This window comes from Peromyscus californicus, unplaced genomic scaffold (genome assembly GCF_007827085.1).
Source record: "Peromyscus californicus insignis strain IS unplaced genomic scaffold, ASM782708v3 Scaffold_7__1_contigs__length_154581171, whole genome shotgun sequence".
Taxonomy (NCBI): Eukaryota; Metazoa; Chordata; class Mammalia; order Rodentia; family Cricetidae; genus Peromyscus; species Peromyscus californicus.
Window position 1 is genome coordinate 141,792,099 of NW_026294595.1, and position 26,801 is coordinate 141,818,899.

The 26,801-nt window shown below is 40.7% G+C and overlaps 1 protein-coding gene and 1 pseudogene across 1 annotated transcript in view; one reads left to right on the plus strand and one right to left on the minus strand.

Moving 5' to 3' along the window:
- Positions 1-26,236, plus strand: part of Cse1l (chromosome segregation 1 like) — a 47,869-nt gene extending 21,633 nt beyond the window's left edge. The window contains exons 7-25 of the mRNA XM_052726533.1: positions 1,701-1,808; positions 3,955-4,047; positions 6,590-6,757; positions 6,861-6,990; positions 7,913-7,978; positions 8,974-9,176; positions 9,807-9,891; positions 11,857-11,918; positions 14,326-14,462; positions 15,498-15,601; positions 17,006-17,103; positions 19,126-19,276; positions 19,395-19,603; positions 20,147-20,244; positions 20,341-20,426; positions 20,795-20,876; positions 22,209-22,355; positions 24,176-24,407; positions 25,640-26,236. Coding sequence (XP_052582493.1) covers positions 1,701-1,808; positions 3,955-4,047; positions 6,590-6,757; positions 6,861-6,990; positions 7,913-7,978; positions 8,974-9,176; positions 9,807-9,891; positions 11,857-11,918; positions 14,326-14,462; positions 15,498-15,601; positions 17,006-17,103; positions 19,126-19,276; positions 19,395-19,603; positions 20,147-20,244; positions 20,341-20,426; positions 20,795-20,876; positions 22,209-22,355; positions 24,176-24,407; positions 25,640-25,729 — 2,349 coding nt within the window. The 3' untranslated portion in view covers positions 25,730-26,236. The remainder of the gene's footprint in view (positions 1-1,700; positions 1,809-3,954; positions 4,048-6,589; positions 6,758-6,860; positions 6,991-7,912; positions 7,979-8,973; positions 9,177-9,806; positions 9,892-11,856; positions 11,919-14,325; positions 14,463-15,497; positions 15,602-17,005; positions 17,104-19,125; positions 19,277-19,394; positions 19,604-20,146; positions 20,245-20,340; positions 20,427-20,794; positions 20,877-22,208; positions 22,356-24,175; positions 24,408-25,639) is intronic.
- On the minus strand, positions 10,622-11,850 carry LOC128102616 (60S ribosomal protein L36-like; annotated as a pseudogene).
- Positions 26,237-26,801: the final 565 nt, after the last annotated feature.

The following is a 26,801-nucleotide window of genomic DNA, read 5'->3' on the forward strand; positions in this document are numbered from 1 at the left end:
AACTTTGGATTGGCAGAGATTTTTATTTTCTAACAATGGAAAAAGTTTTAGTCAGGGTCTGGGCATAGTTCACATGTCTGTAATCTCAGCACATGGGCAGCAGAGGCAGGAATATTAGAAATTTGAGGCCATCTGGGCTATATGAGCAAGTCAGTTTGGTTTCTGTGGTGAGACTGTCTAGAGAAGAGAAAAGCTTTGTACAACTTACAATGAATGAAATGAACACACTGTTCTGAATATTCTGTTAGAAATGCTGCTACTATTCTTGGGTGTGCCAGTTCATTGAGAAAGCCTTAATATTTTTAATTCTAAATTCCAGAATAAAGCAAGTACCATTTATTTACATAGTAAATGTGTGCAAAGTCCAGGAATTTTTAGCATATAAAAATCCTGTTGTTTGCTACGTACATTCTACACATTAGGCATTCTTTCAGTATTTTGAGACAAGGTGTCTCTTTTTTAGATTTATTTCTTTTGCTTTATGTATACAAATGTTTTGCTTGCATGCATGTATATGCAGTATGTGTAAGCCTTTTGGATTCCCTGGAACTGTAAGTTCCTATCCACTGTAGTACTTTTAACCACCGAGTCAGCTCTCTAACCCTCTTCTCTACTTTAGGTAGCTCTGGCTAGCCTGAAACTCACTCTGTAGATCAAACTGGCCTCAAACAAATGAGATCCTCCAGCCTTTGGGTCCAGGAGTTAGAAGTTAGATGCCACTACATTTTTCCTCCCAGGATCTCACTATGTAGCCCTGGCAGGCCTAGAACCTAGCATGTAGACCAAATTGGCCTTGAACTTAGTGATTCACCTGTACTCTTTGAATGCTGGCATTAAAGGTGTGAGGTATACTACACTTGGCTCTTGTTTATTTTTTTGTTAAGATAGTCTCTTATAGTTCAGGCTATCCTTGAACTTAGTATGTAATGATGACCTTGCCTTCCAAGTAGCTAGGTTACATGCATACACTGCCCCCAACAAGGTTTTTATGTGTTGCTGAAGATCAAACTCTTGGCTTTGTGCATGTCTTTGTTCTACCTCCATCCGACGTGTGCACCCCCCCCCCCAAGTATTTTTGTGACTAGGTCTGATGTAGCTCATGCGTCCCTTGAACCTTGGAATCCTTCTGCTTGTACTTGGATCACAGGCTTGCTCGACCACACCCAGCTGTAACTCAGCACTAGAGTAATATTCCTTATGAGCAATGGAGTCTGGGTTCTATGCAGATCTCTGGCCTCCCAACCCCATTACTGTGCTGTTGCTTTGTACTTGCTACTCATGTAGAATCTCATACTCAAAAGTAGAGACATGCAGAACATTATGTACACAAATGCATTGCTGCAGTTAGGATAATGTTCAGTTGGAAATGATCTAAATACCAAAGGGTAGAAGAATTTCTTAATGAGTTCATGTGGAAATGCTTTTTGTTTCGTATTCATGTATGTGTACATAGGTAATGGAAAGATGCTCAGAGTGTTCAAATTTGGACTCTTCAGTAGTGCTTGCTGTTACAGTCAAATTAAAAATACATACTTTAAACTTATTTTTCAGAATCTCTTTAAGTGAATAAATGCTACTATTTAAAGGCCTCATTTGGAGAAGAAATTTGAGTAGTCTCAGCATAGTACAAGGCTGTCACTATGCTCAGCATGTTGGCTTTTATGATACACTAAAACTATGTTCCTAAATTCCTTTCCAAGGCTACCATTGAATTGTGCAGTACCCATGCAAATGACGCCTCTGCCCTGAGGATTCTTTTTTCTTCTTTGATCTTGATCTCAAAATTGTTCTATAGTTTAAACTTTCAGGTAAGTTTCACTTGGTTTCTTGTTTTTGGTTCTGTCTCTCTTAACTTTAAATATACATTCCACCTGGCAAGACTGCTTTTCCGAACCTTTTTTCATGTTTTGTTTTATAGGGATTTTTTCCTTCTATTCTTTACACATCCACAGGGTTGTATTTACTAGTGTTTGGAGGTGGTGGTAATTGGGGAAAGGCTACATTCTGTGTATCCAGTGAAGCTGCGTCAGAACCTTTTCCCTCTCATGGGTCTACAGTGAATATACTGTTAGCACACTGTGAAGATAATCCTAAGAAGCTCTATTTATGTAAATAAACAAGAGGAAGACCTCAAAAATCATAATATCATTTTAAAATTGGGGGTTGGAGAGCTGGCTTGACATCAGAACTGAAATTTTCGACAATTGTGAGTTGCTTTGTGGGTACTGGGGACCAAAAATCACTGAGCCATCTCTTCAGCATCTCCCCCCACTCCTCCTGCCCCAACTTTTTTTTAAATCATTACAGAATTAGATTTCTGAATGCCAGTAAGATAGCTCAACATGTCAAGGTACTTCTTTGAATTTGACCCCCAGGATACACATGGTGGAAGGAGAAGGCCAACTCCTGAACATCTTCTAACCTCTGTGTCTGCTGTGCCTATGTATGAACATGTATGCACCCAGAGAAAAAAATAATACATAATACATAAATGTGATTTTTAATTTTTAAAAGATTTTTTGTTGTTGTTTTTTTGGTTTTTTGGTTTTTCAAGGCAGAGTTTCTTTGTGTAGCTTTGTGCCTTTCCTGGAACTTGCTTTGTAGACCAGGCTGGCCTCGAACTCACAGAGATCCGCCTGGCTCTGCCTCCTGAGTGCTGGGATTAGAGGCGTGTGCCACCACCACCCGGCAAAGATTTTTTTTTTATGTGTATGTGTGAATGTATGCCAGGTGTGTATGGGTGCCTGTGGAGGCCAGAAGTGGGCTGGAGTTACAGGTAGTTGAGAATCACCATGTGGGTGCTAGGGCCCAGACTTAGGTCTTCTGAAAGAGCAACAGGTGTTCTTAACCACTGAGCCATCTTATCGTAGGCTTGTGAGAAAGAGGGAAGCTCTGACAGGAATAAAAACCAAAGACACGTCAGAGGAAATGCTGGGGACCACTGCATTACAGCAGGGGATGTCTATCATGCTGGTTACGAAGATACCATCTCCAGTTATTCCTTATACTCTTTTAGAAAAAAAATACCTGTTTATTATTTTTATTTATTGTGTGTCTGAGGATGTGCCACGTGTGTGGATGCCTGTACAGGTCAGAAAAGGGCTTTGTTTGAATCCCCTAGAACTGGAGTTGCAGGTGTTTGGGACTCACCACGTAGGTGTTGGGACCCAAACTCTGATCTTTCTAAGAGCAGCACATGCTCTTAATCTCTTGAGTTTCTCTTCAGCTTTAAGTTTCTTTTTCTGTGTGTGTACACACATATGCTGTGTGTCCTGTTCTTGATGCAAAGATTTTTGAATCAGAGCTTCAGGACAAGGAGGGGTATTAACTGATGCACGTACATGTGCCAAAATAGAGGAACCGGATTTGGCCTTTGTACTGTGTATTCTGTGCCTATTCTTGCACTCAGAACATGACAGTATTTGCAGTTGGGGTGGGGCCTTCACCAAAGGAAATTGCATTTTTATTGGGTAAAGGTGACAAATGTCTCCAAACAATAGACCCCATGTATGTGTTGAACTGGATAGCAAAATCCTTAAGTGAGTACTACTGTGTTTTTGTGGTTATCATTTTGTTTTGTTTTGCTTTTATTTGAAAAATCCGAAAAATAAGTTTGAGTTGTCACCGCTGGGAAGCCCAGTGCTTCGAAAGACAGTATTGTACTATGCTAGAGAAAATCAGCAACTGTACAGGAGGTCATAGTCTGGACTGCTGGTCGTTTTATAAGAAGCTCAGTAGCTGGAAGGGAATTGGGGGGGCCTGTTGGTAATGAGTGTGATTTTCGAAGGCCTATCAAAGTAGAACAGACATCAGACTATCAGACTGATTATACAGCTGCCACAGTCACAGAAGAAGCAGAATCACTTGAGCCTATAGACATGAGCAAATGTGTGTCTTAGTGGGGAAATTGATTTATCTATTCAGTTTAATCAAAAGTCCATGGTTATCCCTCAGGATCTCCCTGAATTCTTTGAAGATAATATGGAAACTTGGATGAACAATTTTCATACCCTCTTGACATTGGATAATAAGCTCCTACAGACTGATGTAAGTATTTAAAATATTGTCAAAGTCTTTTTCCTTCATTAAGAATTATTTCAGGGGCTGGAGAGATAGCTCAGAGGTTAAGAGCACTGGCTGTTCTTCCAGAGGTCCTGAGTTCAATTCCCAGCAACCACATGGTGGCTCACAACCATCTGTAATGAGATCTGGCGCCCTCTTCTGGCATGCAGGCATGCCTGCAGACAGAAACACTGTACATAATAAATAAATCTTAAAAAAAAGAATTATTTTGGTGTATAGATAAAATGCAGTGTTGGAATGTTTGCTTAGCATGAGTGGGCCCTGGGTTCAAAACAGCACCAAAAATAATTAGTCTGAAGACTTACTTACTGATAAAATTCCACAAATGTAAGAAATATTTGACTGTGTGATATGTAGGAAATTTCTTACCGTTATGGGCCTACCTTCCTACAATCCCAGCACTGTCAGAAGATTGAGAGTATTGTGTTGGAGTTCAGTGTCATTCTCAGGTTTGAGGCCACCCTGGATTATGAGACTGTCTCATGGGAAAAAAGGAGGGGTGGAGAGAGCTTGCAAGATAGCTCAGCAGATAATAACACACATTGCCATGCTTGATGCTTTTCCCCCCTTTGAGGCAGCGTTTCTCTGTGTAGCCCGGGTTGTCCTGGAACTCGCTTGTAGAACTGGCTAAACCTTGAACTCAACGTACATTTGTCTCTTGCTTCCCAAGTGAAGGGATTAAAAGCGTACTTCACCATTCCCGACTTAATAGTTTATTGTTTATTTATTTTCTAGCATGAATTTGTACAGTTCATAAGGGCTGAGAAATGTCCAACTCATATACTGTGGAGGAAATACTGCTCCATACAGTTAATCAAAAATGTCCCCAGAGTCACTCAGGTTTGAACTCAAATCATGAGGGCAAAACAAGGAGAGACTGTACTAGTCAGTTTCAATGCAGTTGGTGAACTCAATGTTATATTAATCAAAATATTTTATGTGTGTTAGTGGTTGCCTGCATTCAGAATATGCACCACATTCGTGTAGTGCTTGCAGAGGCCAGAAGAGGATGTTAGATACCCTGGAACTGGAGTTGACAGTGGTTATGAAGTTCTGTGTGGATACTGGGAACTGAACCCAGGGCTGCAAGAGAAGCACGTGCTCCTAGCTTTTTATCCTGTTTCCCTTGCTGTTTAATATTTTATAGCAAAGTATTATTCACACAAATCTTAGTGTTAATTTGTTTGGAAATGGGGCATTACACATCTTAGTATACTTATTAATAAAATGATAATCCTTTGTGGGGCAGCAGCATAATATTCAAATTGGGGTACACTGGTGTGATTGCTTAATGGTTAAGAGCACCAGCTGCTCTAACAAAGAACCTATGTTTAGTTCCCAGTACCCACATGCTGGCTTACAACCATCTGCTACTCCACTTCCAGGGGAATCCAATGCTCTCTTCTGGTCTCCACTGGCACCAGGCACACATGTGATACACAGGCATACATACAGGCAAAATACCTATGTACGTAAAACTTGAAAATAGTAAGATAGTTTTTAAAAGCCCATGTTACAGAAAGTATGATAGATGATGATGATGATGATGATGATGATGATGATGATGATTATTATTGTTCAGGCTTCTATAGGATTATTTTTCTGTTTTAGGTTTTTAAATTTTATTTTATATGTGTGAATGTTTTGCTTACACATACAAATGTGTATCGTGTACATCCTGGTTATTGATGGTTGTGAATTGCCATGTGGCTTCTAGGAATTGATCTGGGTCCTCAGCAGGAATGGGAAGTGTTCTTTGGTTGGTTGGTTGGTTGGTTTTTCAAGACAGGGTTTCTCTGTAGTTTTGGAACCTGTCCTGGAACTCGCTTTGTAGACCAGGCTGGCCTTGAACTCATAGAGATCCGCCTGGCTGTGCCTCCTGAGTGCTGGGATTAAAGGCGTGCGCCACTACTGCCTGGCTGAGAAGTGTTCTTAATCATTGAGATGTTTCTCTAGTCTCCAGATATTTTTTAATCTTATATTTGAAATGCTTCATTATCAGCAATAAGGAGGAAAGGCTTTACTCAACTCAATTTGTGAAAATCTATCTAGGTGTTATCATGCTTGCCTATAATTCAAGTACTTGGGATGTTAAAGTCAAAGGATCATTAGTTTGAGGCTCGCCTAGGACATGTTGGAAGACTTTATTTTTAATAGAGGAACAGGCCATGGTGGCGCATGCCTTTAGGAGTCAGGTGCAGGCAGATCTCTGTGAGTTTGAGGACTGCCTAGTCTACAGACTAGTTCCAGGTCAGGCAGGGCTACATGGAGAAACTTTGTCTTGAAAAACTAAAAGTTGGAGAGTGTTGAGAGTTACTGTCAGTGATTAATAAATAATGTTTTTCATCACTTGTTTGTTTGAAAACCTTGCATAGATTGATGGTAGCACAAATGCAGTGCAATAATTGGTTTGGATTTAAATTTTAAGATGCCTATGCCTGAATTTTAGCTTCTCTCCTTCCTTTAAAAGCTGTATGTTTGAGTTTTGTCTTTTCTTTCATGTGAGGATGAAGAGGAAGCAGGCTTACTGGAGCTTTTAAAATCTCAGATTTGTGATAATGCTGCTCTCTATGCACAAAAGTATGATGAAGAATTTCAGCGGTACCTGCCTCGTTTTGTCACGGCCATCTGGAATTTACTAGTTACAACAGGTCAAGAGGTTAAATATGATTTGGTAAGATGATGGTAGAGACAGGATATATTCCTTCCATGTTTATTTCATACAAAAAAATTAGTTTTGCTTTTAAATGTATTCTTATTTTTGTGTTTTGTTTCAGTTGGTAAGTAATGCAATTCAATTTCTGGCTTCAGTTTGCGAAAGACCTCATTATAAGAATCTGTTTGAGGACCAGAACACGCTGACAAGTATCTGTGAAAAGGTTATTGTGCCTAACATGGAATTTAGAGGTAATTATGGCAAAATGGAAAGTGCTTTCAGGGGAGTAAAAGCTATTCTTCAAAGTGTACAAACTGGGGAGCTAGGCATGAGACACCCCCCTTTGCTCTCCTGTTGTTTTAACGGTGTTTAACATCAATTTATTAAAATGTCTTCTAATTGTAAGATTGCATTTTTTTTAAACTACTAGATATTTATTACCTGGTTTTTAAACCAAGGTAGAAAACGTAACAGCTGTGAAATGATTGTTGGTATGATTATGTGTGTGTGGTGGTGATGGTGTTTCTTTTATTAAAAAAAAAAAGAAAAAGTGAGAAATAATCTCAAATTCATGAAATTGTTTAATTTTAGAATTGTAACTACTTGTAATGTTTCACTAAGATAAATAAGGAGTTTTGAAAACAGCTGACTTGAAGATAGATGCTTGCCTTGTCTGTTTAAAGTGGAGCCTGTGTTTCTCATTTCTGTTAGGAAGGTGGGGGTTGTGTTGTGTGTTACCAGGGCAGCCAGTGCTGCTCAGGGCTCAGCTGCAACAGCAGGGAAGCTAAGGGGGACTTGGTTTCATTTGGGAGTTCTCCAGCCACATCTGAAAGACAGATCTTTATTCTGATAATGTCTGTTCTACTTGTGTTTATCAATGAAATGTTTTATCAAATAATAGTGAGTACAGTTATGTTTTGTTGTAATGTACTTACTAACAAAATAGAAGGTATTCTTAGAATGATGCCTAAACTTTTGAATGTTGGAGGTGAACGTGGAGTTTAGGAAACCTATTCTTTATTACAACTATGTTTTGCCTAATACTGGAGTGTTTGCTGCGGAAGTGCTAGTGACAGAATACTTGTAAAACAGCAGCAGTTCTGATGCTCAGGTGTAGAGTATGATGATGTGTGTTCTCTGGAGGCTAGCTGAAAGAATCCACTTTTTCTGTAGCCGCTGATGAAGAAGCGTTTGAAGATAATTCTGAAGAGTACATAAGAAGGGATTTGGAAGGCTCTGGTATGTATTTGGGTTTTTTAGTTACTAGTCACCTAGCAAGCCATTTTTAAGGCTTTTTTTCTAATAAATGTGGGAAATGGCTAATAGTATAATTTTAGCTTTTATTAAGAATGTTTTCGGGCTGGAGAGATGGCTCAGTGGTTAAGAGCACCGACTGCACTTCCAGAGGTCCTGAGTTCAATTCCCAGCAACCACATGGTGGCTCAGAACCATCTGTAATGAGATCTGGTGCCCTCTTCTGGCCTGCAGGGACACATGCAGATAGAACACTATATACATAATAAATAAATAAATCTTTAAAAAAAAAAAACAATGTTTTCCAGGGTTGGGGATTTAGTTCAGTGGTAGAGCGCTTGCCTAGCAAGCGCAAGGCCCTGGGTTCGGTCCTCAGCTCTGGGGAAAAAAAAATGTTTTACTTCTCTAACCCCAACCCTTGTGTCTGTCTCCTTCCTCTCTCTCGCTCCCTCTTCCTCTTTCACGCTTGTATATACACACAAATAATTTTTAAAAAGTATGAAGTGATCAAGGAAGACACTCAACGTTGACTTCTAGCCTATACACCCTAAAACTACTTGTGCATGCACAGGAACGCATACATAGGCTCCAAAGCTACACAGGGAACCCCTGTCTCAAAAAACCAAAAAAAAAAAAAAAAAGTTTGAGGTGATCCTCAGCTACACAGCAAGTTTGAATCCATCCCGTGCTATATATAAGTAACCCTGTATCAAAAAAAATCTTGATCTATCCAGTTCTTAATAGAGCCCTCATCAAAAAAAAAAAAAAGGCTTAAACCTTTTGTCTTTTCAAAATATTCTTTATAGGATTTATATTATAACCTCTTTAGTAAGTGCGTTCTCATTTAGTGTTTTTGTTTTTTTTTTTTAATAAGAAAAAAGTGGGTTCAGTGGGTTCTTTTTGTTGTGCTGCTGACAGTTTCTTAGAAACTGGACTGGTTGCTTCTTTTTTCCAAGATACATTTTCTTTCAATTTTATAGATATTGATACTAGACGCAGGGCTGCTTGTGATCTTGTACGAGGATTATGCAAATTTTTTGAAGGTCCTGTGACAGGAATCTTCTCTGGTTATGTTAATTCTATGCTCCAGGAATATGCAAAAAATCCATCTGTCAACTGGAAACACAAAGATGCAGCCATTTACCTTGTCACATCTTTGGCATCAAAAGCCCAAACACAGAAGGTAAATCTTTTCTTGTTGGTTTTATTTCTGGAACATCTTGGCAACCATAGGACTTATAAAGAAATAATGTATTTCTGCTAATGCAGACTGTTGCTCTTAATATACTCTTCCACCAAGCTTCATGTGGATGAACTGAGTGCTAACCTCTTTGCCCATGCTGCCTCATTACCTCAGCAGAGACTATCTATAAATAACATGATTAACATTTACTGTCTTAAGACAGTTTTATTTTTTATCTAAGAACTTGGGTATTGAAGGGTTCATCTCTGGGCTGAAGAGATAATACCAGCACTCCAGACTAGAGAATTGTGAGCTCAAGACCATCAGAGCTACATAGTGAGACCCTGACTCAAAAGCCAGAGGACCTGGGTTCAAATTCTATCACCTGCACCTGCATGATTCATAGCTATTTGTAACTCCAGTTGCATGGGATCAAACACCCTCTTCTGGGCTCCTCAGGCACCTGACATGCATGTGGGGCACAGACATACATGAAGGCAACATTCATACTCAAAAACAGAGGATTTTTTTTTTTAAAGTGTTCATCTCCACTTTTGATGTGGCTTTCTAAAATTGCTTAAATTTCTGATCCTATATGCAGATATTTTGTGTTATTTTACTTTCTTTCAGCATGGAATTACACAAGCCAATGAACTTGTAAACCTAACCGAATTTTTTGTGAATCACATACTTCCTGATTTAAAGTCTAATAATGGTGAGTTTTGTAAAATTGTTTCTTTTCTGTAACTTAAAATGTTATACCTTCTGTTTTTGCTGCAGTAGTATGGCAGAAGTCAAGGGCTTTGTGTCTGTGTTACTGTAATTTTCAAAGAGGTAGTAATGATACGGTTTCCTCATCTCCTGTCTATGTAAAATTAACCTGACAATACTTTTTTTTAAAATTTTTTTATTTTTTTTTAAGAAGAAAGTAGTAGCCGGGCGGTGGTGGCGCACGCCTTTAATCCCAGCACTCGGGAGGCAGAGCCAGGCGGATCTCTGTGAGTTCGAGGCCAGCCTGGGCTACCAAGTGAGTCCCAGGAAAGGCGCAAAGCTACACAGAGAAACCCTGTCTCGAAAAACCAAAAAAAAAAAAAAAAAAAAAAAAAAAAAAAAAAAAGAAGAAAGTAGTAGTAAGGCGATAGACTGAAACTCAGCTTTGTTATCCTGGAATATTCTTATTTTTATACTTTTTCATATAAGAAGGAAAAGAAAGTAAAATAAAGTAAACATTCTAAGATGAGGTGGTGAACATCTTTAATCCCAGCACATATTTAAATGCAGGAAAAACAAACACTAAATAAAAATTTTAGCCAGTCATGGTAGCATGTGCCTTTAATCTCAACACCCATGAGACACCAGGTCTCTGAGTTCTAGGCCAGACTAATCTAGACAGTGAGTTCCAGGATAGCTACAGCGACATAGTGAGGAGACACTGTCTCAAAAAAAAAAAAAAAAAAAAAAAGCAAGTAGTTAATTAATTAAAGTAAAAATAAAAGTTCTCACCCAGGTATGGTACCAGGTTTAGTGAGTTATGTTTATAATCCCAGTATTTTCAAGGGTAAGGCAGGAAAATAGGACTTTATAGACTTCTAAAGAAAGTAACAGGACAAGTTCAACGCCGGATGGGGATGGATCATATTCTGTCTCTCAAAATAACAATTAAAGAAAAAATCAAATTTAGTTTCAAAGTATGTGAAATTGATAAGAAAAGTTCCCTATGTTTGAGTGTGCTGATGTAAATTGAGATAATTCCTTAAATTTTTTTGAATAAAGGTATGTACATAATCAAGCATGGTGGAGCATACTTTTTTTTTTTTTTTTTTTTTTGGTGGCACCAACATTTATGGGGAGTGGAGGTCATCAGTCCTTCTTGGCTGCTGCCTTCTTCATGGCCGACAGCACATTGGTCAGCTCTTCTTGCTTCCTCTTGGCAAAGATGTACATGCCCACCCTCTTCTTGACAAACTTGATCACGAGCTTGGCCTTGGAAACCTTGAGCAGCTCTGTGGTGTACCACTCGGGGTGCCAAGCCACATAACTCCCAGATCATGTCCTGCAAGAACTTGGTGTGGTTGGTGAGGTCCCTGAGACACTGGCTGTGTCTTGGCTTGCTGACGTTCTTCGTCACCCTGTAGTCATTGCTGAGGCTCACGGCCATGGGGTAGTGTAGGGCCATCCATGGCTGCTGCTCTCCTATGACAGCCACGACAGGAAGAACAGTGTCACACAGAAACCCTGGAATATCTCTGGAGCATGCCTTTAATTCCAGTACCCAGAGGCAGAGGCAGGCAGATTTATGTGAGTTTGTGGCCAGCCTGGTCTATATGTATATCAAGTTGCAGGGTAGGCAGAGCTACACAGTGAAAATGTATATACACACAGGTTCAGCAATAGTGTGGTAAGCGAGCTTCTGTTCGGCCATTGTCCAGCTGGCTTTATGATTATCAACAGCTGGCCGGTATTTTATCATCACCGATTTGTTTTTCTTTCACTAGAGGAATTGAAAGCAAATCCCAACTGATTGATGTGAGTTCAGAACAGCTTAATTGTTGGGACACTGACATACATTACGCAGCAACCAAACTCCAGTCACTTGACCAGTAGTAGCTCCGTTATTTAAGCTCTGATGTCACTGATTTGTGAGTAATCTTATGTAATTGTGTTTTTGTTTTTTTAATAGTGAATGAGTTTCCTGTTCTTAAAGCTGATGGTATCAAATATATTATGATTTTTAGGAATCAAGTAAGTAGTGCTTTTTCCCCACCTGGCATTTAATAGTTTTATGCAGCAGCTTCTCCAGTCTACTGTGTAATCAGTATTTGACATCTGCATCTAACTGAAAAATCCTCTTTAGTAACCTGTTATTCCAGATGATGCTTAATTTCCCTTAAATGTCCTGACTTTCTCCCCTTCTTATCCTGAGAATTGAACCCATAGACTCACATGCTAAGCAAGTGTTTTCATGTGTTGGTCTCTGTAACAGTAGTATCTTGTTCCTGTAGTCTCTATATTTCTGTTTTGAAGTCACAACAAATTCATTTGGGGTAGATGGGCATGCAGCAGCACAGATACAGAGGTGAGAGGACAGCTGGCTGGAGGAGTCCTCTCCTTCCTCCATGTGGATGGGATATCAGGCATGGCTGCAAGCTCCTTTACCCAAAAGTTGATCTGTATTTTGATCTTGTTGATGCTGGGGGCTGGACTGAATGTAGTATCCCAAAAGAGGAGAAATACATACTAAGTAGTATTTTGTTTCATTCCATCAGAACAGACACAATGACAGCTGTCCACCTTTAGAAATAGCATGTTATCAGGTGAAGTAAAAGTACTGTCATCATTCATTTTTTAATAGCATTTTAATCTTTTGAGATACATTTGGAATAATCTTTAATTTACTCTTTCAAAACATATACCCTCATGATTTATCAGTCTCTACAGAAAGCAATCACTTGGCTGGGCAGTGGTGGCGAACGCCTTTAATCCCAGCACTCAGGAGGCAGAGGCAGGCGGATCTCTTGTGAGTTCGAGGCCAGCCTAGTCTACAGAGCAAGATCCAGGACAGGCACCAAAACTACATGGAGAAACCCTCTCTCCGAAACAAACCAACAAATAAATAAACAAACAAACAAATAAATAGAAAACACTCTCTTGTAGGGTTACACACACAGGCTTTAGTGTGTTTTAGCTGCCTGTTTTAACTACATGGAGAAACCCTCTCTCCAAAACAAACCAATAAATAAGTAGAAAACACTCTCATAGGGTTACACATGCAGGCTTTAGGGTGTTTTAGCTGCCTACTTTTGGCCAACCAGCCTCTTCCCTCTAGGTTTCTTTGTCTTCTTGACATAGACTCTATAGCCTTTGAGAGTTTTTCTCAAATGACAAGATGTTTCATGTTCATCTTGTACATTTCCTGGCTAGACCTGATTAGCCTCTCTCAAAGGTTGAAATTTTATTTAGAGACCACTGTCTGAAGCCAGGAATGGTTGCCTCTATCTGTAATCCCAGGACTCAAGAGCCTGAGAGGCAAAAGCAGGATGGGTCTCCTTGAGTAAGGCCCATACCAGCCAAGGTTCCTTAAGATATTCTGTCTCAAACAAACAGAAGCTTAGAAAAGACTGCCAAATGGTTCCAGCGATAGTGCTAGTGAGGTGACAATGTGTCTAGGCTTTTTCACAGGGAGACTGCCAAATGGTTCCAGCGATAGTGCTAGTGAGGTGACAATGTGTCTAGGCTTTTTCACAGGGAGAATTGGAAAGGGAATAAATTCACCTTAAGATCATTTTTCCCCTTGTTTTGGGTTATTTTGTTTTGTTTTGTCTTCACAACAGTGTCCTGATATTTGCCCAGACTGGCCTGGGACTTAATATGAGACCACACTGGCCTTACTTTCCGATACTCCTTCCAGGAATTATAAATGTGCACCATTATACTCAGCTTTTATGTAACTTTAATGATATTCTATTTATACTTCTTTAATTTACCCTCAAATGTAAGTATATGACTTCAAAATAACTGCCAGTTTTCTGTAAAGTAAGACAACTGAATGCAGTTTATTAGTGGTCTTAAAACAAAATGTTAGATTTATTTTACTATTTTATGTATATGAGTGTTTTGCCTACAATGTATGTGTAGACCACATGTATGCCTGGTACCCTTGGCGGTCAGAAGTGGGGCATCACATTCTTTGGTATTGATGTTACAGATGGTTGTGAGCCACCATGTGGGTGCTAGAAATTACCCAGGTCTTCTGGAAGAGCAGCTAGTTAGTGCTCTTAACTGCTGAGCCATATTTCTAGCCCTTATCTGTTGTGTTTATACCCGTAGCAGATTATTAGATACTTCAAGGATAAAGGCACCTGTGGCCAAGCCAGGCAACCTGAGTTCAATTCTGAAAACCCTATAAGAGCTGTCTCCGGCAAGCTGTGCTGTCACCTCCACAGGCCATCCCAAGCACGCACACAAATAAAAAAATTTTTTTAAATTAGTGGGAATTGAACCATTCAAGTTTCACTTTCCTAACAATATATCCTTTTACAGTACAACAGAGCAGGGGTGGTGGTGGGGATGCTGTTTTTAATGTCAGGACACCCCATTGCCTTTTATTAAGTAATGTTGGATTTAGAAGATGTGTTGGTGTGTTTTTCAGGTACCTAAAGAGCACCTTTTAGTCTCTATTCCTCTCTTGATTAGTCATCTGCAGGCTGAGAGTATTGTTGTCCATACTTACGCTGCACACGCTCTCGAAAGGCTGTTTACTATGAGAGGACCAAACAATGCCACTCTGTAAGTATTTGATTTCTGATTCATCCCTGTACTTTTTAGCTTGGGGCAGAGGGTATACCTTACTGGTTTGAGATGTCTCTGGATATTTCATAATCTCATTAGTATTTAGAAAAACTTACATGTGTAATTTTTATTCTTTTACTTTCTCTCATTCCAAAAGGGTATAAGGCAACTTATCAAATAGACTCATTGTGATAATGAATTAGAGCAAAGGAAAATGACAGTAATGAGGTTATTGAAAACTGGTGTGTCAGAGGGCCTTGTATAATGAAGTGGCTACAAGTTTTATTTGGAGTCTTCTAGCAGCCAAAGGAGAGAGGGAAACATGGAGACTGAGTATTCAGTGTCTGTGAGATTGAGAATAAAGCAGAGGGCAGCTCAGTGTGTGTAGCAGCCTGTCTCTGCAGTGTCTCCTGACCACTTCTCTCTTGTTCCAGCTCATACATATGGTTCCGTTGAGTGAGTCATTCTTCTGTGCCAAGAAAGTAGCTCTTGTGGCCTGAGGAGGATGAATGCAGAGGAGGGGTCTGTGTGTTTCAGGCCATTTTTCAGTGTTATTCCTTGAAACGAAGCTCTAGTTAAGACATGGAACACAGTCTTAGGCTCCGTTCTTCACCCAGCCTTGAGCACAGACTCTCTCAGTGGTCACTCAGGATGAAAGTGTCCTGTGGGCCGTCTTCAGGTCCAGATGTGAATGTAGAGAGCACGTGCTGCCCTTCCCAGAGACGAAGGTGTCTGAAACCTTCCTGATTGTGGGTGCTGTTCTCCATGGTGGTAGATAGGAGCCAAGAAGACTACAGGTTCCGATGGTGCTGAGTTCACCTGGTGTGTTATTTCTTCAGTTATGCTTGACCTTGTGTGCCTGATTAGGAATTTAACATGAGCACATGTTAGCAGTTACCAGTGTGGCCACCAGTTCTCAGTGGTGAGAGAGGCTGGTTTTATGCCAAGAAGTGTGCTGCAGTAGGTGTCTAGGGCTCCCCAGTGAAAAACTCCCCAGTTGGCAGTGACTGAAAGCTGTTTTTTCATCCATAGTTTTACAGCTGCAGAAATCGCACCGTTTGTTGAGATTCTGCTAACAAACCTTTTCAAAGCTCTCACACTTCCTGGCTCTTCAGAAAATGAATATATTATGAAAGGTAGGCCGTTTCCTTGGTGTCCAGACCATAACTAAGTATCAACCCTCAGATTATAAGGTAAACACTCTGTAGTTCTACATCAGCTGCCTTACTTGAAGAACCAGAGACTGTCTGTCAAAAAAAAAGAGTTTTGGGGGTTGTTTGTTTTTTTAAGTACAATATATATTACTTTGTTAACTAACAATTTTTCAAAAGTGTTTTACTTTAGGTTAATGAAATTCTACTCCTTGTGGTAAAAAAATGTAGCAAAATTTAATTTTTCTTTTCCTAGAGTTACTGTCAGAGGGCAAAGATCAGCTCAGGGAATAGTCTCTGTAGGTGTGTCCTGCTGAGTGTAAGGCTAGGTCCTGCTTCATGCCTCCTCCCAGGGACACTGGTACCAATAGTGGTCTGCCATGTGCTGCTGTAGGAGAGTCTGCCTTTCTCACTGTCACATCTCAAAGGTCTCATTGTTCTCTGGATCAAGACTTGTGTTTACCAGAGGAACTCCCTGATCTTCCAGGTCCCATCAGGACTTTTGGGGTGTATATATGTGTCTTTACATCAAGCTGTGTATTTGTGGGTTTCAACACCATGAGGACAGCAAAGTGATCTATGGTCTTTGTTACTGTGTTCCTAGTGTGCACGGTACATTACCTTCTCAATAAATATTGTCACATCCTCTGCCTTAACTCAGGCTGTGTTGAGATGAGTCTTTGTTCAGGTAGAGGAAACATCTTGCCCACATCTTGGAGTCAAGAGACATGAGGTTCTGTTGCTTGGGACTAGCATTTGGTAGCAGGCCTTTTTATTAAACACTGACTCTGGGAATGAATCTACATAACGATAATACTCTTTTATTCAGCTTACCCATATGTGCCTCTCCTGTTCCTCATGTTTAGGCACCTGTTGATGTGCAAAGTCTTTACAGTATGGACTACTCTGTACATTTAGCTTTTTAATGTCTTTAAGGAGATCTGTAGCTGATGTTTTCTCTTAGTTTCCTGTAAGGTGAGCTGAGACTGTGTTTATTCTAGATCTTGGCTAAAGTTCTGCCAGTATTTTCTAGTTGAAAAACATGAGCTAGAGGTCTATTCTCAGAATGCTCTGGTTTGCTGCCCTCGCCACCCCGCTGCTCCTTCTTCCTCCTTTGTCTGCTCCTTTACTGTCGAGTAATGTTTTGTTGTCCCTTCTTGAATTCTTTGAGCCCTGGTCTTTTGAAGTGCTTTAGTAGTCTTCCTCACCTGAGTGTTGCCAGCCTTTAGCCTGATATAAAAGGAAGGGAAACATTGGTAAGTGGAGGAAGGTATATAGGGGATATTTAAGCCTCTTAGATTTTTATTTGATGAAATAGTGGCCTTTCCCTCCAATTACTTTTATTTTAATGATTAACTAAACTGTTTGTGCTGTTTTTATATTTTACAGCTATCATGAGAAGTTTCTCCCTCCTGCAAGAAGCCATAATCCCCTATATCCCTACTCTGATCACTCAGCTCACACAGAAGCTGTTAGCTGTTAGTAAGGTAACAGCCAGTTAAGAATGAGGTTGCATTTTTAAAACATTTACTGTGTGTGTGTATGTGGGTGTACTCACACTACGACATGTGTGTGGAGGCGAGAGGACAACTTATATCATGTTGGTTCCAGGGATTGAACTCACATTGTCAGGCTTGTCAGCAAGTGCCTTTGCCCTGCTGAGCCGTCTCACCAGCCCATGGGATTGCCTTTTAACTTCCTGTGAACTGTTTGGGCTCACAGCCCTTTGGCACCAGGCCAGGTGTTGTTAGAGGTCTGTGCATTCTTCTGGCCTCATGTTGGCATGCTTTTATGGAAGTATGGGGACATACATTAGGTTGGAAATGTACCACCACATTTTAAGTGTAGGCTCAGAAGCCAATATATGTTTTTGTTCTCATAACAAAATTGACATACTCATTGTGAAATTAAGGAAGTGTATGATCCTGCTTCTATTTTAAGTGGGGTGAGAGGCTTTGCACTAATGGACATGAAAGATTCTGGGCTTAGAAAATGACAGGCGTATGTGTCTCTTCTTCCTTACCCTTATTTCCATTAAATAAAGTTCTTTGGCCAAAAATTTTGCATTCCTATATAAACATGGATACTATATTTTTAAAATAAAGAGTTTAAGGGTGACAGAGTTTTTCTTTTCTTTTTTTGATGTAAGTTTTTGCTATATAGAGCAGGCTGACCTCAAACTCAGATTACCAGCCTGCCTTCATGGTACTAGGACTAAAGGCATGTGTTACCACACCTGGTAAGAATTTCTTTATACATGCATGATCTTGTTTATGCTCTGAAAATTATTTGAATTCATAAGAAGTAATGGAGTCGCTGGGTTATGATGGCTCATGCCTTTAATGCCAGCACTCAGGAGGCAGAGGCAGCTTGGTCTCTTAAGTTTCAGGCCAGCCAGGATTACAGAGTGAGACCCTTTCTCTTAAAAAGTGAGCAAGTATTAGAGTTGGACAGCAGATTATTTTCTACCCGCGTTCTTGGTGCAGAACTGCTTTGGGAGTTAAGGAAAGGAGAGAGAACAAAGCAAGGTTGTATGACGTCTCTCCCTCTCCCTTTCCCTCTCCCTCTCCCTCTCTCTCGCTCTCTCTCTCTCTCTCTCTCTCTCACACACACACGCACGCACGCACGCACGCACGCTCCCTCCCTCCCTTCTGCTCTAGCCAGCTCATGGTGGCTTTCTAAGAGCTTCTGAGAAAATGGGAAGATTGCTATTGTTGAGAGTCAGCAGCCTGTGCACACAAGCGTCAAGGTCTGGTAGAGCCGGAATGTGCTTTTCCCCCTGCCTACAGTGTGGCTCTCCTAGGACACATGGGCTTAAGACAACTCCAGCTCCGACCTGGGGCCTGCAGCTTGCATAATCCAGATGGAACTGTGAAGGACCTAGCTAGCTAGCTAAGTGGTAGAGCACTTCCCTAGAATGTGTGAAGCCCTGGGTTTCCTTCCTAGCACTGCCACTCCCAAATAAATAAGCAAAAAACAAATAAGCACTTTTTTTTTCTTTCTTAATGGTGATTTACTTGTTTTTGTGTGTATGAGTATTTGCTTGTCTGTGTGTCTGCACTGTGTACATATCTGAAACCCTCCTCCTCTGACTTTGGAGGGTACCCCAGAACTGAAGTTTACACATGGATGTGAGCCACCACATGAATGCTGGGAACAAAACTAGGTCCTCTATATGAGCAGCCAGTGTTCTTAACCACTGAGTCTTAGCTCCAGCCTTCCCACTTTTTAATTTTATTTTATTAAGATAGGGTCTCAATATATAGCCCTGGCTCGCCTGGAACTAGCTATGTAGACCAGGTTGGCCCAGAGCTCAGAGAGTTCTGCCTGTCTCAGCCTCCCTAGTGTTAGTATTAGGATTAAAGGTATATTCCGTCGTGCCTAGCATTGATGCTATTTTAAAAGGAGCGAACATCTCTTTTACCCGTTTTTAGGAGGGTCTGGTGTGTTGATATATATGTAGTCACTTGGATTATTGAGATGGTATTTTGTTGGATTTATTGTTTCAGAATCCCAGCAAACCTCATTTTAATCACTACATGTTTGAAGCAATATGCTTGTCTATAAGAATAACCTGCAAAGCTAACCCTGCTGCTGTTGTGAATTTTGAGGAGGCTCTGTTCCTAGTGTTCACTGAAATCTTACAGAATGATGTGCAAGGTAAGCTGGCCGAAGTCTGTCCTAATGTGATGAGACTGTGGGTGGGTATAAAATGCTGCCCTACACACCAAAGCCCTGAATGCTGCCAGTAACAGCTCTCCTTTGATTTCATCTACAGAATTTATCCCCTATGTCTTTCAAGTGATGTCTTTGCTTCTGGAAACACACAAAAATGATATCCCGTCTTCGTATATGGCCTTGTTTCCGCACCTCCTCCAGCCAGTGCTCTGGGAAAGAACAGGAAACATCCCTGCTCTAGTGAGGCTGCTCCAGGCGTTCCTAGAGCGAGGCTCAAGTACAATAGCAAGTGCCGCAGCTGACAAAATTGTGAGTCGGGATTTTTAAATGGCTAGAATTCTTGAGGAGCATTTTCAAAACAAGGGGTGGCAGGTTTTTTAACTTTTTTCCTTAAAATCATTAAATTCAATAAAAAGAGATGTGATTAATAGGATTGGTAATGTATTCTTAATTGATACCAGATATTATTTGGTTATTGTGTCTGTAGTGAAAAAATATGAGCCAATAATTTAATTTCAAAGAAATAACTTCAATGGCTTATTATGGTAAGAGGGCACGTCATCTGTACCCCTTTTACAGTTCAAAAATAAGAGCTAGAAAAGACTGGACATGGTTGCACACAGATGTAATCCCAGCTTTGGGGAGATGGAGACGGGGATTAAAAGTTCAAAGTCATCCTTGGCTCCATGTAGCCTATGCTACATGATTCTCAATCCACCAGGAAGAACAAGAGAGTAAGGCTGGTTACATTGTTCAGGAGTGGCCACTTTCCTGGACAGCAGCCTGTTGAAGCTGTACAGCAGTCGATCTCTGCCTCTTTGAGTGCCCATTGTTTGATCTGCTTTTTTGCAGCCTGGGTTACTTGGTGTCTTCCAGAAGCTAATTGCATCCAAAGCAAACGATCACCAAGGCTTCTATCTTCTTAACAGCATAATAGAGCACATGCCTCCGTGAGTCACATTAACCCTCTGTGCTTTGAAGCAAAGATTATGTTATATGCTCATAAAAGACTGAGTTGATATGTGTGCTTCTCTTCGGTTCTTTAGTGAGTCAGTTGACCAGTATAGAAAGCAGATCTTCATTCTACTGTTCCAGAGACTGCAGAACTCCAAGACCACCAAGTTTATCAAGAGTAAGCACATCATTTGGAAATGCTTTGAGACTAAGTATTTTGAGACTCTGGTGGTGGGCAAGTCTTTGATCAGTCAAAAATAAAGTAAAATATCTGAAAAAAATGTGTGTACCCCAAACACTAACATAGTTTGAAATGCATTATGTTCCAAAGTTTAGTTTGTGTAAGTTTAGGGAGAGAAACACTTTTCAGTGGAAATATTAATGTGGAAATGCGTAAAACTGTGATACAGACAAGGAAACCACTCTGTCTGGGGTGTCTTGGGAGGTAAGTGGTGAACTGATACATAGATTCCCCTGGCAGATTTTAAGAGAAATTCTTCAAATTTCAGTGAAGTCCACTATTAATACTCTGTGTTCTTTCCACAGGTTTCTTAGTGTTTATTAACTTATATTGCATTAAGTATGGGGCGTTAGCTTTACAAGAGATATTTGATGGCATACAACCAAAGTAAGTTGTGACTTTGTAAGAAGAAAACTATGTGACCTCTTTAGTATAAACGTGTGTGTGTGTGTGTGTGTGTGTGTGTGTGTGTGTGTGTGTGTGTGTGTGTGTGTGTGTGTGTGTGTTGGTGGCTTTGTTGTTCTGGTTTGGAAGCATTCCTGCACATAGAAAAGCTGATCATGTCTTCCTTTCCGAAGTCTCTGTCTTCTGGCATTCTCCACGCAGATCAAGTGTCTACAAAAAGACTCTCAGAAAAAAATAGGTTGGCTGGGCGATGGTGGTGCACACCTTTAGTTCTACAACTTGGGAGGAAGAAACAGGTGGATATCTATGAGTTCAAGGCCAGAGTGAGTTCCAGGATAGACTCCAAAGCTATAGAGAAGCCTTGTCTTGAGAAACCAAAAAACAAAAACAAAGAAGAGTAGCTGGTTGGCTGAACTGTGCAAGGGCAGCAGCAGCCTGATGGAAGTGACAGAGCCTTGCAGTTGGTGAAGCTTGGTTCTGACTTCCATGGTAATTGTGCAGAGAATACTACCTTCAATAGTGTGACCTTTAGGGCAGTGGGCGGTTAACAGAGAAGAGACAGAGGACAGCTTGGTAAGGGGAAAACCATGTGAGAAAATATCCCAGAACAGTACAGATTGACTTTAGAAGTCAATTGTCTTGGAAAGTGGTACAAGAAAAAACAATTTCTAGTAGTAGGGGATTGTGGGGCTATCTCAAGCTCATGTGCTGCTCCTTAGCACCCTCTTCACTGTGAGTAAAACGTGTCTCCTTGGTGCAGGGCAGCAAAGACTCCACTTTTGATCTACTTTCTGTACTTAGAGTTTGTGACATAAAGAATAAGGATTTTGTATCATTTAGAATGTGAGAAGTTTTACTTCCAGGTGTTGTCAAGAACTCATATTCAAGGACTATCAAATGCACTGTTAGGATGGATGTGCTTACAGATGTTCAGTCAAATAAAGGTGGAGGCTTCTAATCCAGAAATGGCACACTGATCCTGCCAGTGCTGGGTGCTCTGCTTTTTGTATCTTAGCTATGTTTTTAATTTTTCAAAAATTTATTGAGCAACTTTTTCAAAAAATTTGCCAATTTTTGAGTAACATTTTAAGCATACAATTCTTCCCACCTGCCCTGCCCCCAAAAAGCTGCAAAGGTTTTGCTTAAGAGAAGGCTGATAGTAACGTAGCAGTGTCTAATCAAGATAGAGTCAGTTGAGACAATACTACTTTATTTCATTCATACAGAATCACTGAGTAGAAATAACATCTAGTTAGTTCACTAAGTATAATGCTTGTCTGATATTGAGTCGGTTTGTTTTGCTTTTATTAATAGAATGTTTGGAATGGTTTTGGAAAAAATCATTATTCCAGAGATTCAGAAGGTATCTGGAAATGTGGAAAAAAAAATCTGTGCAGTTGGTATAACCAAATTACTCACCGAATGTCCGCCCATGATGGACACTGAGTATACCAAGCTATGGTGAGTACTCCCTTCTGAGTGTGGGGAAGTGTTTCCTCCTCTATGGCTGCAGAATTGGCCAGCTTACTCTTGGAGGGTCGGGCAGACAAGACAATTGTGCTCTGATATTGGATGCTCCACCAGCACTGGTCAGTTTTAGCACGACGTGTAGACCTTTCTGAGTTCATTGGTCGGTTTCCATCAGGGTCTCATACTGCAGTCCAAGCAATTCTCCTACCTCAGACTACTAGTGCTAGTGGTAGATCTGGTTTTGATTTTTTTTTCCCCCTTAAGGTGTATTTATTTTATGTACATGAGTGCTCTATCTGCATGTACAACTTTATGCCAGAAGAGGGCTATAGATGGTTTTGAGCCACCATGTGGTTGCTGGGAATTGAACTCAGGACCTCTGGTCAAGCAGCCAGTGCTCTTAACTACTGAGCCATCTCTCCACTCCCCCTGGTTTTCTTATTTTGTTTCGTTTTATTTGGTTTTGGGATAGGGCTGCCTGACCTGGAACTCACAATATACACCAGGCTGGCTTTGAACGTGCACCACCACCTCCTGGCTCCGGTCTTGATTCTTATTTCTAAGATTTGTTTTGTTTTGTTTTTTTGGTTTTTCGAGACAGGGTTTCTCTGTATAGCTTTGCACCTTTCCTGGAACTCGCTTTGTAGACCAGGCTGGCCTCAAACTCACAGAGATCCACCTGCCTCTGCCTCCCGAGTGCTGGGATTAAAGGCATGCGCCACCACCGCCCGGCAAGATTTATTTAATTATGTATACAAGTGCTGTATTGACATATGTGGCTGCATGACAGAAGAAGGCAGCATATCCATTGTAGATGGTTGTGAGCCACCATGTGGGTGCTGGGAATTGAACTCAGGACCTCTGGAAGAGCAGCTGGTGCTCTTAACCTCTGAGCCATCTCTCCAACCCTAGCCAGCAGCCTTGATTTTTAATTTGAAGGGAGAAGATTTTTATAGACCAAGGAGAGTCTAATCTAGAGGATCTCTGAGTCTATGACAGACTTCTGATACTCCTGCCTCTTCCTTCAGGGTGATCCAGTTGAGATTATAGGCTTGCACCACTATACATAGTTTATGTTTCTTAGGAGTTTTCTGTTTGGTTTTGTCTTTGTATGCATGTTCATGTGTGTATGAACATATACCTATCTGGGTTCATTTGCACAACATCCAGAGTTGACCTCTGGGGTCTTCCTTACTCACACTTTATTTATTGAGGCTTGGTCTCTTGCTGAACCTGAAGCTTGCTGATACCACCAAGGCTGCCATGCCAGCCTGTCTTTTATAAGAATTCTAGAATGGGGTTAGGGATTCAGCTCAGTGGTTCGGTCCTCAGCTCTGGGGGAAAAAAAAATGAAGAATTCTAGAAACCAGACTCCATTTCTCACCCTTTTGTGTAACAAGCACTTTCTCCAATAATGTATCTTCCTAGCCATTGCATTTTGGGACAGATTGTTACTATGTAGCATAGGCTAGTCTGGAAACCACAGCAATCTTCATGCCTCAATTTCCTGAATTCTGGGATTTCGGGAATAGACCACGGAGCCCTGTTGGCCTCTTTTTTTTTTTTTTTTTTTTTTAAAGATTTATTTATTTATTATGTATACAGTTTTCCATCTGCACATATCCCTGCAGGCCAGAAGAGGGCACCAGATCTCATTACAGATGGTTGTGAGCCACCATGTGGTTGCTGGGAATTGAACTCAGGACCTTTGGAAGAGCAAGCAGTGCTCTTAACCTCTGAGCCATCTCTCCAGCCCCCTGTTGGCCTCTTAAAAATAAGTTCCTGTGTTTTTCTCTCCTTTTCTAATCCAGGACTCCTTTGTTGCAATCTCTCATTGGCCTTTTTGAGTTACCTGAAGATGACACCATTCCTGATGAAGAGCATTTTATTGACATAGAAGATACACCAGGATACCAGACTGCCTTCTCACAGCTAGCGTTTGCTGGTAAAAAAGAACATGACCCCGTAGGTCAGATGGTGAACAACCCCAAAATCCATCTGGCACAGTCACTTCACAAACTGTCTACTGCCTGTCCAGGAAGGGTAAGTGTCTGCTATCATGGACTCTGGTTCATGGGGGTGAGATTGGATGGTCAAGAGATCAGCCGCTGTTACACCTGTTTTCAGTGGGATTCTAGGGAAAGCTAAAGAATGAGCTTTAAACACTGGAACATGCTGTGCGTGGTAGCTCACACCCTTCGTTCCAACACTTGGGAGACAGAGGCAGGTGGATGGATCTCTTGAGTTTGAGGCCAGCCTAGTCTACAGATCTAGTTCCAGGACAGAAAAACCTGTCTTAAAAAAAAGAAAGAAAGAGAAAGAAAGCCTGTAACATACTCAAAAATTAATTAATGAGTCATGGATTCAATCCAGTACTGGCCTTTTAATTGCATTTAGATAGTTTTTCAGAGTTTTTGTACTAGATGATAGTTTTTATTTTTCACAGAGAAACAGAATGAAAAACCTTGGTTGTAGCCAGCTAAAATAATTACCAACATTTTATCAATTACTCATTTTAATTTTTTACTCTAGCGAGTTTTAGAATAAGTATACATAAGCCCTTAATTAGTCTTTGCTAACCAATAAAAATTTCTCTTTTGTCAAACATGGGTAGTAGGTGTATCCTTGCATTCCCAGCTTACTTAGATGGGTGGGTAGCTGTGAGTTTGAGGCTAACCTGGGATATGTAACAAGCTAAAAGAGCATGAAAACCTTTTTTCATCAGGCAATGTTGACACCCGCCTTTAATCCCAGAACTTGGGAGACAGAGGCAAGAGGATCTCTGTGAGTTCAAGGCCAGCCTGGTCTGCAAAGCGGGTTTCAGGACATCAAGAGCTATTACAGAGAAACCCTGTTTAAACAAACAACAACAACAAAAAAACTTAATCTACCATAGCACCCCTAACAGTAATTCTTTATGAATCTACCGTGTGTCAGAGAGCATCCTTCGTTTTTTCAGAGGCCATCTACCTTACTTTTTGAGACATTTGTAGAGATCCCAGGACTACTTGTCAGTTTTCTCTTTCCACTGGATGAGTCCTGGGGATCAGACTTGGGTAGTTATGCTTGGTGGCAGGTACCTGTACCCACACAAGTACCTTTTCTCACCTGTCCTAAACCTATCCATTTTGAAGGTATGAAGTCAGTTGAGTTATTACAACCTCCTGGCGTCAGGGACAGACTGACTGCCCTTCCCCCCATGGTGACAGCATTCATTCAGGTCCCAGTTTGTGTGTGCACACAGAGCCTCCAACTCCTGTGCTTTTCTTCTGTAGGTTCCGTCAATGGTGAGCACCAGCCTTAATGCAGAAGCATTGCAATACCTTCAAGGCTACCTGCAAGCAGCCAGCGTGACCCTACTGTGAATTGCTGCTTCCTGACCCTGTGGGCCCAGGATGGTTTCTTAGGAACCATGTGGACTCCTGAGCACAGTTCTGCTGAAACATTACATGCAGATTTTCAACCTCAATTGAATTTGTCACAAACTCCATCTTCCAGAGGATAGTAAATACTGCTACTATAAGCAAATGAAGTCATTTGTGTTGATCATCAGCTGGTAAATTGTCTGGTTTGTGACATCATGGGACAAGTATTTACAATGCCATGTATGGCCATGGTCTATGTTGAGCATTTGCACGGTTTGGATTATTTCAAATTTTTGGCAGACCTTGACTGTGGATATGGAATGGTTTCTAAGCCCTTTGTTCTGAAGCTCGTATTTCTCTCGTCCTTTGTACTGTTGTCTGTTTCTTTAAGCTTTTATTGGAAATGGGAACAAGTAAAGAATCACTTGTCACCTTGCCAAGCAGTGCACATTTTGTAGTTAAAGTCTGTAATCAGCAATAAAAACCCAAAGTGTGTATCTAAGAGCATCTTCAGGCCAGGATTTTGGTGCTTGATAAAAAGGAATTTCTTTAAGCCTTTCTACTTTCCCCTCCGGACTCCATAAAATTCCCAATTTTTTAATCATTTAAACTCAGTCAGATTGGTGTTTGTTTTTTTTGCTTTTTTGACAGATGCAAAGCAGCTATTCATACAAATTTGGGGCTTGTCTACAAGAGCTCATTAGTCACTGTGAGAGGCTGTCTGGCATCATAGGCTGGGTTAGAGTGAGGCCTGTGGGGCGGTATAGGATTAGAGTGGCCACCTGTGGTTCCAGCTACAGGGGACTGTCCATTTGTTGTACTTAACTTGGAATTTCCTGTGGACACAGGCTAAGCAACTCTTCTTTCTTTCCTTCCTTCCTTCTTTCTTTCCATAGACACTATAGATGGCTTTTAGAAAATGATTTATTTTGCATTTGTTGTTTCTTTTGTATGCTCATGTCGGTTTTCTCCATGCGGCTTCTGTGGATTGAACTCAGATTTTTCAAGTTTGGGAAGTGTTTGGTCATGCTGAACCATACCACCCCGCGTATACGTTTTTTTTTAAGACTTT